We start from the raw sequence: 14,281 nt of genomic DNA, 5'->3' as shown, positions 1-14,281 counted from the left end.
ACCTCCAACTTGCAAAATTTCTTCTTTCCCTTTAATGCAGGGGAGGGCGGAGGAGGGCAGAGGACTAGGGAGTGAAGCGTCCAGAGGGTGGGGTGTAGTGTGGCAGACGCCTCTTGCCGAGGCCAAGATGGAGACGGGCTCTAGTGTTCCTTGTCATTCCTTGGGCCTGTGTCTGGGGCTGGGACATAGGCATCGTCCCCTCGCAGCCGCCCGCCCAACCTCAGACCTCCACCGAGCCTAGCTCCCTCAGGTGCTGCTGCAGGAGCTGGATATTGTGCAACAGCTTCTTCTGGTGGCCGGCCAGCGTGATGCCCAGGGCGGGCAGGTCTCTGGTGGTGGGGAAGGAGTGGGTCAGGTCTGGGCCGGCTCCTCTAAGATCCCCGGCAGGACCCCTGGCTTGGAGCCCCGAGGAACCCCCACCCCGCCTCTCCCGGCTTACTCCAGGTTGAGCTGAGCCACATCACTGAAGGTGCAGAGACCAAACTTGGAGAAGTTGTCTCGGTAGCACTCCAGTCCGATGGCCGAAAGCCAGGCCTGGGGTGAGTCCAGAGAAGGAAAGTCCAGGGCCACAGGGTTCAGAAGGGCCTGGGAGGGTCTAAGTGGGGGAAGGGGAGGTCAATGTCTCCCTTTTATGTTAGCCCCCTCTCCTCAGTTTTCTTTCTGGTTTGTATATACCCTCCCTGGTTGTCCCGGGCTCCAGCCCCAATCTCCAGACCTGTCCCCAGGGCCCCCATCAGCCTGCAGAGTGTCTGGTTTTCGGATCATCTTGTCAAATGCAGCCACCAGATGGTCGAAATGAGGCCGCTGGGTACGGTCCTTCTGCCAAGTGTCTAGCATAAGCAGGTGTAGTCCAGGAGGACAGCCTGGAGGCGGGGGAAGCCGGAACTCCTGCTCTATTGCATTTAGCACCTGGGGATTAGTAGAGAAACGTGGTTATGGGGCACTCTTGCTGGCAGAAAGGCATATTCTGTTAGGCCAATGGGTGGGCTGGGGTCAGGTGGGGCATGCAGTCCGAGCGGGGAAGGATCTTAAAAATAAGGAAGCCAAGACAACTTAAAATCTCAGTGGGTTAGAGAAGAAAAGCCAAGAATGTACAAACCTGTGAGGCTGGTGGGTTGGAAGGATGGGGGTGGGGAATTAACAATGTCTGGGTAAAGAGCTCACCTCCTGGTCACTCATGTCCCAGTAGGGCCGCTCTCCATAGCTCATCACTTCCCACATCACTATCCCAAAGCTCCAGACGTCACTGGAGGTGGTATGTTTTCCGTGTGCAATAACTTCTGGGGCTGCCCAGCGAAGCATACAACTTGGGCCCTGAGAGGTGGGGTGAGAAGCAGCAATAGCAATAATTATAGCAGCGGCCACGTTTATCGAGCAGCTCCTGTGTGTTCTGAGGTCTGCTCAGGGTGCGCTCCTGGATGGAGCGCAGACGGGCCCCATTCCTCCAAACCCCAGGGCACGCCGCCCGTGGTACGCACCCCAGGTCCCAGCTCAACCGCCAGCACCCTCCGGAAAAGGCTGAGCCCCTGAGACCGTGCTCTCACCTGAGGACTGTGGCCAAGACGAGCCACTTTGCACACCAGGTGGCTATTCACCAGCACGCTGTGGGCAGAGAGCGCGCGGTGCACGAAGGCGAAGCTGGACAGGTACTGCATGGCGGCGGCCACTCCCCGCTGCATGGCCACCAGTTGCAGGCTGCTGAACTGGCCCTCCCGCTGCTGCTGGGGGCAGGGGGCAGAGGTCAGCTGCCAGCAGCGGGGTGGGGAACCTCCATGGGCCAGGGGCCAGACATCACCAGGAGAGGAAGGAGGGGCTTAGGGAATCAGAAGATGGCCTTGGGAAGGATGAAGACTAGGGGAGGCGTCTCTGGTCTCCGGGACTGTTGAGAACTGCAGACTTCCCTGGACCCAAGGCAGCCCCGCCCGCCCCCGGGCCACACTGACCCTGAGGAAGCTGTCCAGGGGGCCCAGCTCCATGAGTTCCGTCAGCACCATGAGGGGCCGGCTCTTGGTGACCACGCCCTCCAGCCGCAGGATGTTGGGGTGCTGGAACTGGCCCAACACTGCAGCCTGGCCTAGAAAGGTCATCTGTAGGCTCTCCGCACCTCCAGCCCACAGGGCCTGGATGGCCACGGCCTGCTCCCGCCGTCCCCGGGGCTGCAGGCGGCCCCTGCGTACTTCTCCAAAGGAGCCTGGGAGAATGGGTGTAGGTGGAAGGCTATTGAGGAAGGACCCCGGGCTTGCGGTACCCTGCCCTGTTTGGAGGGGATCCTGCTGGGGAAGGCTCGTGGGGGCTCCAGCCCCTCCCATCCCCTTTCTCTGCCCCTGCACACCTGCCCCAATGACCTCCTCGATCTTGATATATGCAGGATCCACTTCCCTGGTAAACTCTCGGATGGCCTGGCAGGGGTCCTCGTATGTGGAAGGGTCGATGTAATACTTCACCCCAAGACCTGTAGGCAAATGGGGTGCACGAGGAGGGTGTGGTACGAGGTCTGGCTGCCCACACACCCCAGACATGCCCTCTTCCTTCCAATGGCAGGGCCGCGGAGTTCCCCTGGACCACGGGGGAACCTCGTCTTGCCTCCTGTGCTCAGCCCCCAGCCCTCCTACCCCCACACCTGGACTGCTGTACTGCTGCAGTTGCTCTGTGTAGCCTGTCCCACGCCGCTTCCTGAGGACAAACCAGAGTCCTGAAATGACACTCCCCTGCCACGTAGGCCACTCTCCAGCCAGGGATCGTGGAGTGGGGGCTGCTGGATCCCTCCTTCCAGGCTCGCATGGGCCCCCGGGAAGGGGCCCGGTGGTGGGAGGTGGGCTTTGGAGGTGGTTTCTGCAGTGGGCTTTGGGGCTGCCAGGACGTGGGGTTGTGCCGTGGGGTGAATGGTGTGGGGACACAGCAGGGAGGGGCTCACCTCTGGAAGACAACAGCAAGCACGGTAATGGCCGCCAGCAGAAGGAAGGCCAAGGCCCCCAGGATGGACCCAATAACCAAGGAGAGTCTCTCTGGAAGCTGGGTGGACAGCTCACCTGGGGAAGCAGCCAGTCAGGACCATGCATGGGCAAGGCCTCACAAGCAAACACACCTACACACCCCCCGTGCACCCACTCATGCCCACCCACAGACCCAAAAGCCATGTGGTCAGCCATGACACTATGCTCACAGCCTCCTGTCCCACACGGCCGCCAGGCCTCTCCTCGACTCCTCCTGCTTCCCCCTCTCCATCCAGGCTTCCTCTCACCTTGAGGCAGAGTCTGGAAATAGACCTTGCCCCCATAGGGGCCGTGACCTGCGGCAGTCCGTGCCCGCACTTGGAAGCCGTAGATGTGGCCAGGACTCAGCTGGGTCACGGTGGCCGTGTTGGTCTCGCTGGTCAGGGTGAAGGAGTGGGATTCATCTTCTGCCTGGGGGTGACAGCCGGTCACTCCCTGCTGCCCAGCCCCAGTTCCTGAGTCCTGGTCACACCCTCAGGCTTCTTGGCACCTCTCGGTCCTAGTCTACCTCCCCCATCTCTAACCCTACTGTGGGGCACTGTGAGCTCCCACCAGCCCTGCGGGGCAACCACCTTCCCACCTGGTCATAGTAGCGGAGCTGATAGTCCAGGATGTTCCCATTGGTCTGGTCTGGCTGTGGCCAGGACACCGTGATGCTGTTGGATGCCCGGCTTACCTGGTGCAAGGCAGGGACTGCAGAGGGAACTGGGGGAGGAGGGGGCGGTTAGTGGGAGGGTTTCCAGGAGCCCAGCAGCACGAGTAGGGGCGGCATCAGGCCGAGCTAGCCGAAGGCTCACCTGCATGGCTGGTGCTGACGTTGATGGCGGCAGCTTGGGGAGGGTCGGGGCTGAGCTCTGACACCCCGTTCACAGCCTGCACCTCCAAGATGTAGGGCACATGTGCCCGGAGCCCCCCAACTAACACTCGGCTCTCAGTCAGGCCCCTCTGGCGGGGGTCGAAGTGCACCTCATCCCTGCAGCGGCGACAAGCACCCCCGGTGCCCGAGCCCGGATCCCGGTGGCCTCCACATTCCTTGCACACGACATTGAAGAGCAGGTCCCCTCGTCCCCCCAGCTCCTGAGGCAGGCGCCAGTGCAGCATGAGCACTGAGCCTTGTACCTCGAACCAAAGCTCCCGGGGAGCCGATGGAGGGCCTGGGGAGGCCGGTGGGGGCAGCGAGAAGGGCCAGAAAGGAAGGCGTGGTGGGAGGCGGGGTGAAGGAGGAGGGGTGGGGATGATGATGGAGAAAGAAAGGAGGGGGGGGGGGAATGTGGCCCAGAGGGGAGGAGACCCAGAGCATGGGGGTGGGGACCAGAAAGCAGATAGGCGGGTGGCAGGAGAGGCAGGAGGTCGGAAAGTGTGGGTGGGGTCAGGGCAGGAAGGCGGAGAGCGAGGGAGAAAATGAACAGGAGAAAAGTCACTGCAAATGGGAACCAGCTCCACTGTGTTGCCCTCAAGCTCCCCTTCTCTGCCCACCCCCAGTCCCATTTCCACCCCTGGGGCTGGTGGGGGACTCACCGGTGCAGGGGGTCTCTGGGGGGTCTGAACTGGCCCTGTAGAAGCCCTCAAGGCAAGGACAAACAGGGGCCGCAGCACTGGGGGCGTGGCTGCGGGCGGGGCACGGTAAGCAGGGTGTGTTCCCAGCCAAGGCCTTGTAGGACCCCTCCGGGCAGGCTAGGGGGCAGAGTGGGGCAGAGACATTAGGCTCGCTTCGTCCCCCACCTCCTGAGCTCCCCACCCCACCCCACCCCACCCCACCCCAGGCAAGCAGGAGGACAGGCCCCCAGCCTTCCATTCCCCAGGGCTGTTTCTCCTGACCTCCTGAGACCTACCCTCACCCCCTCTTCCCTCTTTCCCTCCCTGAGGCAGAGATTACTTCCATGGCCACTGGAGTAGAACTGCATTTCCGCTGATGGAGGAAGTGAGGTGCAGTGGGGGCTATGGGCAGGCCCAGTACCAGATAGAGGTGTCTGGCTTGATTGCCTTCCTGCCCAGAGGCCTTCTGCGCCCTCCACCCTATAGCAAAAGGATTCCTCTTAGCTGGTCTCCACTGCCGTCTCCTACCTGCACCTTGGTCACCTGCCCTGACGATGATCCCTTCCTAACTAGACAGCAGATAGGGACAAAGGACCCATCCCAAGATAACCCAGGAGTTTAACTCCTTTTAATCTCCATCATTTGTCAGGCCTGCAGCCCTAGGATGCTTAGCAGTGGCTAAGGAAGTCTCCAGAAAGTTCCAGAAGTTTGAGATGAGCACATGACACCAAATTTATGCGCTTTAGACAATAAATCTGGAGAAAAACGAGAGTTCCTTCCTAAAATAGCTTATTCCTGACCTTTTGGGGACAAACATCAAGTTTGGGGTATTCAGGAGAGGTGTCCCAAGGTTGGGGGAAGGTGGGAAGATCTTGGGCAAGCGCGCAGGCACGGAATCTCACCTTGGCAGGCCTTGTCTCCGCGGGCGGGCTGGTGCCCCGGCTGGCACCGGCAGCCCCCAACCGCTACCATCCACTTGCCCTCCCCATTGCAGTGCAGCCTCGGAGGGCTACCCCCCGCCTGGCCCCCGCCTCCATCCTCTTCTGGCTCCGCGTGAGCCACACAGGTGCCCACGGCTGCCACCAGGGAGGCGCCCCCGGCCCCACTGGCCTGCGTCTCAGGGAAGGAGGCGAAGGCGCGGAGGACGGAGGGGCAGGTGTAGGCGAAGAGCTTGACCGCCACGAGGGCCAGGCAGGCCCCCGTGTCCTGGAAGGCCACGTAGAAGCCTCGCTGGGTGAGGGGGCCGAAGCTCCTCTCTTTGACGTTGAGCTGCAGCCCGGCGCGCTGCCCGGCCCCGTGCGCTACCGACCACGCCGAGGAGGCGGGGAAGCTCTCGTCCGCGGCGATGGTGTCCACCTTGGTCCAGCGTTTGAGGTGCCAGGCGGAGACGCTGTCGGGCCCATCGGGCTCCTCGGCCTGGCGGTAGTAAAGGGTGAAGGTCTCTCGGCAGGTGCCCCCGGCCACGCCCAGGCTGGCACATGCGCGCACGGAGAAGTGCAGTCGGATGTGTGCCCTCTGCGCTCCGCGCCGCTCCACGAAGTGTGTCTGCAACCAGTTGTCTTGCCCAGTGCCCGGAGGAGCCCCTGCCACGTGACATGCCTCGAAGGTCCGAGTCAGGCGTCGCTGGTCGTCTAGAACGCTCACTTCATCCCACTGCAGGGACAGAGGGGGTCCACCGTTAGCTGGCAAACCCGGTAAGTACACCCAAAGTCCTGCTCCTCCGAGAGGGAAGGGGTCTTACTCCATTAGTCTCTACCCAGGGCTTCCTTCCCAAATCCTATATGACCAGTGGGGGGGGGGGGGGGGAGGAGCACTGGGTGGGGAACGAAAGAGTGACACTCACCCCACCTGGCGGGTAGGTGAGCCAGCCAATCTCAGATGTCTCTCCAGTGGTGTCCAGCAGAACCTCTGCCCAGAGATAAGAAGGGCACTCAGCAGCAAAGCCTCCAGCTGGGACTGCTAACCCTTACCCCATCCCAGGAGGGAAACAGGAACTTCCCTCCCTGGTCCTTTTAATTCACCAGCAGGGGCACAGGTCTCCGTCAGGAGCCTTTCTCTGGAACCTTCCCCGTTCCTTTCACTTTCATGATGTCTTCACTCTTCTCTGCCTTTCCTGAATCTTTCCCATTCCCCACCCAGGCTGATTGGCAGGGATTCTCCAGTCTCCCTCCCTCTTACCTTCCAGAGCCAGAACTGAGGACCCCAGCACCAGGACCCAGAGACTGCACACCATGCCCGCCACTCTGCTCCCTGACCGGGCAGCCCCCTCAGCAGCCATGGGGCATCTTCGGGGCTCCCACCATTGCCCTGGCCACCACCCTGCTCCCAGGCAGGGCCACTGCTTTTTAAGACTGGGGTCTGCAGCCAAGCTTGCTTCCTAGGGAGACACACAAGACCAGAAGAGGCAGGTGACAGGTAACTACATTGCTACACAGATAGTTCTCAAACCACCCCAGCACCTATCAGAAGCAGACTCTCTCCTGACTTGTGCCAAGTCTACCATCTTTGAGGGCCATATGGCAGGTCACTCCCTCCCTACATCCTGCAGGGGACGCATCATTGAGCATTTCTTAAAGCTCCCCCCACCGCCCCCGCCGCCCTTTAGAGCATAGGATAGTTCTGCGCCCAACGTACCCTTTTCTTCTGAAAGGAGCTCTTTCAATTCTTTCTCTTCATTTACTCTCCCTCCTCCTCCTAGAGCCACCCTGTATTGGAAGTCAGAAAATACTTCCATTAAACCAGGCACAGCAGAAGATACCCCTTCCCAGGGAACACACGATCCCTCCTCCCCAACACCTCCTGACCCACATCAGACCTGGACACTCTGGACAATATGGAAAGGCAGTGGAGCAAGAGGGACCACGGAAGAGAGCCGTGGGGTATGATGCAAGGGGAGATGGGTGAACAGGAGTGAGAAGAGCATAGGCATAAAGGTTCCATCTGGTAAGCGATCCAGCATAGAGAAAGGGTAGGTCTGGCATGCCTACATTTTGTGACCAACGGTCCTCTCTCCACAAGGGGCACATTTCCTCTGCGGCTTACGGAAAAATAATGTATGTATATGAAAATGTATGTAATGTATGTATATGTATAAATGTATGTATATGAAAAATTTCTTCTAGTCTGCTCACAATGAAAGGACAGAATGTGGAAACAACAGGGCCATCGTGTCCTCTGAGATTAATAATGCACTGGGTTGAAGAAGGTATGAGAGCTGGGCTCTCTATATTCATGGTGCTTGTGAGTTCAAATGGGTATATCTTCTTGGAAGGACAGCTGGTGATGTCTTTCTAGCAGCTTCACCTCTAAGAGTTTGTCCTTCAAGTACTGCATCCTTGGGTCTGTTTGCAGAGATGTTCAAACAAGGATATTTGCTGCAGAATTGTTTGTAAGGGAAAAGACTAGAATGTAACTGTCCATCAGTGGTAAGATATTTAATAAATTATGGCACAATCTGAAAAAAGAGTGAGGTTTACTGCTTATGCACTGATTATGAAAATGATTTCCCAAGTGAAAGCAGTCCATGCAGAACAGTGCCAAGTATGTTCTCCATTGGTTAACTTAAGAAGGCCCCCCATAGACATGCACCCCTGCCGACTGTGGGGCACATCTGCCTCCAGGGTCACAGTGAAGACGAACAGGCTCAGACCTTCCTTTGTTCATTGGTCTAGAGATTAGTAGTGACCCATCTCTCCCCTTATAACTGAGTCTCAGAAGTCTGTGAGTGGCATGGACAAGAGCCGCCCATTCCATTTACTTCTGTTGGGAAGAAGACGTGAAACTGAGAGAAAGAAAGAACAGCAGTTGGAAACTGGAATCTGTTTCTGTCACGATGACTGTGGCCACATGACCCGCAGCACTCCTGAAAACGGCACACTTCTCAATGAAGTTGAAACCAAACTACTATACCATTTGACTTTGATAAATCAGAAAATCGTAGTTGGATGCCTGCTAATCTAATTTTTCCTGGCAACACAGGCTCTGTTGCAAGACGAAGCCTTCAGGGTCATCTCTACGTGGTTATCATGAAAAGGCGCTGCTGTGACAGCTGGTGGGCCGAGGTATCATGGGCATCGGGCCACTAGCCACTGAAATGCACCTTTCACGTCACTGGAACCCTACTTGTGAGACAGAGTTTAACTTACAGTGCATGGAGGCAAGCAAGAAGCATTTCCAAATCACTGGGTTGTACACCTTAAACTTATCACAGTGTTATACAACAATTGTATCTCAAAGTCAGAAAAAAGGAAGCATTTCAGTACAGCAAATGACTCCTAAGAAACAGAGGTTCTCTGCCAGTACTGTCCCGAATGCTGCTAGAATCATTCACAGATGAAATGTTTCAAAGAAGAACAGGGATATTGTGAAGTAACAAAGCATGGCCCCATCACCAATGGCTGCTTAATAAATATCCTGAAGGAACGTGTGTTGTCAGCGCTTCCCCCAAGCGTTCAGTGGCTTAATTTGGAGACATGCTTGACACACCAAGGCAGACCAGACTGACCAGAGCCACAGGGTCTCTAGGAATGCTGTTATCAAGAACTGAAAACGTCAGCAAAATGCCTTTAAACAATGAAAGCTATTCTATCATTTGCCTAGCAGATATTCTCTAAAATAGCCTCTTTCAGTCAGAACATGGATGGATTCTGGAATCTGTACAAAAAGTAAACTGTAAGCACTGTGTCTTCCTAAACTTATAACTAGACAGATAATCACGGAGAAGAAATAATAAACACTTTGGATGCATCTCAATGAATTTTTTTTTTTTTTTTTGAAGAGACAGCAAACCAAGAGGGAAGATACGTATTGCAGATCCCATCAGCTGTGCACTATGGAACATTCTAGAAGATGAGGAATGGCAGAGTATCTGCTTTGATGACCCACAATATAAGCCACACAGTCGCTTGTGGCTGCAGCAGGGCGTGTATGCGTAGCCTCAGCAGGCATCTTAATGACAACATGAAGCTGGCCTCTCTCCAGAGGATCCAGAAAAGAGCAAAAGCAATTAGGGAACATGTTAAAGCCACTCAGCTTCTGTCCTCAAGAGACATCAGGAAGAAAAGAATTAAATGGAGACATGAGACATGGCATGTGGACTGCCACTTCTGTAATTGTTAAAAAAGGTTTACCAAGAACCAATATATTCTTTTTAAAAATGGTGGAAGCACTTGAAGAGAGCCCAGAAGTGTTCCTTGCTGTTTGAAGGGACCTCTTTTAGATTTGGATCCAGAAGACTGAAAAAAAAAAAAAACTGTGGTTGAGTGAGACTAGGAAGTGAGGTCAATTCTTGCTTATCAAACAAAACAGATAAATTCAAGTCTTTAATTTTTTTAATACATATAAAAAGAACTTGGGTGTACCTCTTAGGCAAGAATAAAAACAAGGAAAGACGAAACTTTAAGATATGGAAGAAACTGCCGTCAGCTAATTCCTACTCCCGCAGATTCTTTTGAAACAAGTTTCAAAGGCAGAAACGTAAGTGACAAGAACACGCAGCTCCAGCCACATGCCTGGAATACTGAACAAGCAGGACTTAGAACTCGATTTTCAAAGGTGCCTTCAATGGTTGAGGACTAGGACATCTGTCTGAGCTTAGTCTGGAAGCGCGTCCTGGAAGCAGCCAAGTGTACCCCTCCCGCAACACAGAGGGGGACAGGCCTGCTTTGGATCACTCTGTCTTCTCCAGCTCGCCAACGGCATCGGTCAGTGTTTAGAAATCCTCTCACCCACCCATGAAAGAGCCCAAGACTTATCTCAAACAGGAAAACATTCGAATTTCAGATGTGTATATGGTTTTAAAAATATAACACCAGAAGCAGCTGAAATGTGGATGGAAAATGGGAGCTCAGAAAAGAAGACTGAGTTGACAAAATTTCAGATGACAAAAATTGCATTCTATGACTTCACATTTTTTTTTTCTCAGCTTCTTTCCTACATATATCACTTTACATCTTTTTGCTACGGTAGAGACGCTGCATCCACAAGCCTGCTACATTTCTTTGGTTTATAAAAATATGACAGTCCGTAGGCATCAAAATTGTGTTTTGTTTCTAGAAACTGGCAAAGATTAAAGATGTGTAGACTCTTAGCTTATACATCATAGCTTCTGAGTTCTGTTATCTATAAAAATGAAAGATTTAAAAATAAATGAGTAAATCTGTAGGAATTTAAAAAATTAACTGTCTTCAAATTGAAATGTTAAATAGGATAACTTTGTGAACAAACTGAGATGGTTTTTAAGAGTTTATGTACCTTGATCCACAAAACGAGTTTTTAAAAAACTAAGTAATACAAGCCAAATCAGTTTGGAGGAAGATATGGCAGGAAAATGCACTGGCCATTAAAATTGGTTACTGTAGGAGTGAGAAATGAAGGAAGCCCAAGGAGGGATTATTAACTTGGTCTTACATATATTTCAGTGGATTTTCTTGTTACAATGAGCATATCTTATTTTTTACAATTAAAACAAAATCTCATTAATTATCATCTAAACAACAAAAAAGGGAAAACATTTTTAAAACCTAGACTAGCATAGCATATGTTTACATTTTACCCTCCCCTCCCTTCTCGCTCTAGGTTTCAAAACAATCCAGAAATTTTCACCTATAAGGAGAAAGCGGAGATAAAGAGGCCGTTGGAGTGGGGGATGAATGAGCAAAATAACTTTTATCGCTGCATTTTCTTTAAGCTTCTCTTCAAAGAGGTTCGAATGGCCCCACTGATCCCATCACGCTTCTCTGACTCAGTGTCAAGCAAAGGACTTTGGCTCTAAAGGGCCAAGGGAGACCAGGGGGCCTGGGGACACCTGACCAGGGCATCGCTGCTGAGTGAGCCTGGGCAGGAACGTTCAGAGAGGCCGAGCAGGCTGCAGGGCCCAGTGGGGCGAGGGAGGTCCCAAGGACAAAGGGGCTGATGGTTAATGTGTGGCGTGGCCGCAAAGCTGGCCCTCACACCTGTCAGCCCCTGGGTCAGCGTGGGAGGGGTCAGCACCATGGGCCCTGTCCTCCGTCCTGTTCTGCAGCTGTTAAACGCCCAGGAAATTCCAGGATAATCCTTGCTCAGCTTAATGCTGCTACCCTTTAATCTCCACCTTGGATATGGTCGCAGTCTCTTGGAGCTCTGTCCGCCCGCCTCGAAAAGGATCCCATCAGCCCTACGGCGGCATCCAGAGCAGACAGTGAGGAGGTGGCTGTCCTCCGGAGCTTCTCGCCCCTGCTGCCCCAGCTCCAGAAGCCAATTTGTGGATTACCTAGCAGAGGAGAGCCCTGTGTCCCTTGAGGCCTCCAGCCTCCAGGAATGTCCCCCAGAGCACGCAGATGCAGACGAGTGTGCCTCCCACTCCCAGGCTGTGGAGCTGGGGGAGGCTTTTAAGATGCAGGCAGAGTCGGGGAGAGGCAAGCAGCCACTCAGAAGGAGCCACTCCGGCTGGGCACTGACTGGGGATGTGCGTGGCTTTGGAAGAGGGCATAACGGAGGGTGTTGGGACAGTCAGTCCGTGGCCATGAGAGATAAGTAAATGGAAGATTGTAGAAGCCCCCAAGAGCCAGGACCACTACCTGTGGGAGCAAGTGTGAGAGTATATAAGGGAATGTGTGAGGTGAGATGGGTATGGAGCAGCACGCAAGCTAGGATGGGGGTGTGTGTGTGTGTGTGTGTGTGTGTGTGTGAGTGTGTAAGGGTGAGAGCATGCACATCAGAGCAGATCCAGAGTGCTCTTCATACTGGTCACTGACACCCATGAGTCCTTCTCCTCACCCTGGGTCTGTCCCTACTCTCCCCCAGAGCCTGTCAACTGCTCTCTGCTCTGGGAGTTGCTGCTGCAGAAACATCTGGGCTGGGAGAGGGAGCTGAGCAGGGAAGTAGAGAAATAAAGGGAAACGCGAAGCTGCCCCAAACCCCAAACCCCGCCATCTCCCTTCCCCCTCGTGGGCAGTGGGGACACAGGACGCAGGACCCAGCTCAGGAGATGGTGATGAGCTGCAGGAGAACCTGGCCCCGAGGAGGAATGTTCCTGCCCTTCCCGTGCTCAGATCGCTGCTGCCTGTTGCTCCTAGGCAGGCTGGGGACCTGGTACGCACTGCCAGCCATCTTTCTGCACCCAGAATGAACCAACAGACTCCAAAGGGGCCCTCCTCTCTGGGCCACTTGGTAGGTACACAGAAACCCTCCAGCCTAATCTTCCTGCAAGGAAAAAAAGGTCCATTGCCCTGAGAGAACCCAGTGCCCCCCCCCCCCCCATGGCACCATCAACAATTGCAGGTCTCTATCCTGCAATGCCCATTACCTGGACATTTCCCAGCACTGCCTACAATGCCACAGCTCCTTCCCACCCAACCAGCATCTCCCCTTCTACAACCTGAGTCAAGTTCTCCTGGCAGGGAGAGGGCCTGGCCCTGGTTAACTTATTGGGAACAGGCCCAGCCACTTCTCTCCATGGGCACTGCCAGGGACATTACAACATCGGCTATGCTGGGCTCCAGCCAGCTCCCCCAGGGGTGGGAGGAGAGAGGATGCCAGACGGCCAAGATTGGTGGATGGGGGTGTAGGGCAGGTAGGGCCAAGTACCCAGATGTAAAGAGAGGGCAGTGGAGCTGGGGCAGCAGCAACCAGCAGACTTTGGCTGCAACTTGGGGATGAGGGCTGGGAAGCATGAACCAAGCCTCTCCACTCTAAGGCTTATGGGTGGTAATGGGGGTGGGGGAGCTGAGGGCAGGTGTGGGATCAACCTCCTTGCTCCTCCCAGCTCCGTGGGACTGGAGAGATGCCACCGGAGTCAGAAGGATGGGCAAGCCTTTACAGAACGCTGGGAGTCCGGCCTCAGCAAGGACCCCTATATCAGGACCCCCAATATCTGGAGACACAGTGGGGGATTGCAGAAGCTAGGGTAATGGGGGTGTCAGTGATGGCCGGCCAGAGGTCGGGGAGCCAGGCTGGCCAGTTTCGCACCCCTCAGGAACCCACGGTCGCCTTGGAGAAGGATACTCAGTACTACCCCGGGAGGCCCCCAAGGATCTGCAAAGGCCCAGTCTGGAGGGCCCCTCTACTTTTGCAAACCTTGATGCCTCTGTCCCCAAGCACACCGGCCCCCCCCCTCCCAACACCCCCCACACTGCCTGGCATCCCGGGGCTCACCTTCCGCCGGCCGCAGGCTCCGCAGGTCTGTGCCCCCCCCGCCCCAGGCCCCGCGATGGAGCCGAGCAGCCCGTTTCTCCGTTCGGGTGCGGGGACCCGGCTCCCCGCGGCCCGGGTCCTCTCGCCGCTGCGCGTCTCTGGGGCTCCGGGGCGGCCGGGGGGCGGTGGCTGGCGGCGGGGGCTGCTCTGAAGGCGGAGCGCCCGCGGATCGTGCGGGGCCCACGTCGCGCTCGCCGTCGCCGCGCTCGGTCGCGGGTCCCGCCGCCTGCTGCTCCGCTCTGGAGCGGCGGCAGGGGCGAGCTCAGCCCGGCCCGCCCCCTCCGCGTCCCTCCCAGCCCGGCCCGCCCCTCTCCGGCCCCTGCGGCCGCCCTCCCTCTCCCCTCTTCCGGGGAGCCGAGCCCGCCCTCCCGGCCTGGGCGGCGATGTGCGGCGCCCGGCGCTGGGGAGAGCGGGGTGGAGGCGCGGGGCTCGCCCTGGGCCCGCCTGTGCGCCGGGGCGGGGGCGCCTCCTCCTCCAGGCCGCGCGGGGTGGGGGACCTGGGCACGGAGGGAGGCTCGCGCGGGGGTCCTGGAGGGGGCGGGCTGCCGTGCGGCGGGGCGAGGCGTTCAAAGCCCCGGCCG

At 56.2% G+C, this 14,281-nt stretch overlaps 1 protein-coding gene across 2 annotated transcripts; it reads right to left on the bottom strand.

The window, feature by feature from the left end:
• Positions 1 to 9: 9 nt before the first annotated feature.
• Positions 10 to 13,968, bottom strand: EPHB6 (EPH receptor B6). 2 transcript variants are annotated; one of them, XM_059172087.1, is made up of 19 exons: positions 13,662 to 13,968; positions 9,659 to 9,763; positions 7,164 to 7,234; positions 6,708 to 6,906; positions 6,373 to 6,437; positions 5,432 to 6,182; positions 4,512 to 4,667; positions 3,791 to 4,147; positions 3,574 to 3,698; positions 3,242 to 3,404; positions 2,915 to 3,029; positions 2,621 to 2,673; positions 2,333 to 2,452; positions 1,944 to 2,191; positions 1,545 to 1,718; positions 1,165 to 1,314; positions 716 to 909; positions 440 to 595; positions 10 to 329 (listed from the first exon to the last, which is right to left on the bottom strand). In XM_059172087.1, exons 4-19 carry the CDS (start codon positions 6,805 to 6,807, stop codon positions 221 to 223), a joined length of 3,036 nt encoding a protein of 1,011 aa, XP_059028070.1. In that variant the 5' UTR covers positions 6,808 to 6,906; positions 7,164 to 7,234; positions 9,659 to 9,763; positions 13,662 to 13,968; the 3' UTR covers positions 10 to 220. The 2 variants fall into 2 exon arrangements, with proteins under 2 accessions (XP_059028070.1, XP_059028069.1); XM_059172086.1 differs by lacking the exon at positions 9,659 to 9,763.
• Between the last annotated feature and the right edge of the window lie 313 nt (positions 13,969 to 14,281).

This window comes from Mustela lutreola, chromosome 4 (assembly GCF_030435805.1).
Source record: "Mustela lutreola isolate mMusLut2 chromosome 4, mMusLut2.pri, whole genome shotgun sequence".
Taxonomy (NCBI): domain Eukaryota; kingdom Metazoa; phylum Chordata; class Mammalia; order Carnivora; family Mustelidae; genus Mustela; species Mustela lutreola.
Note: the sequence above shows the minus strand (reverse complement) of the source record. Positions and strands in the feature narration are given on the sequence as shown.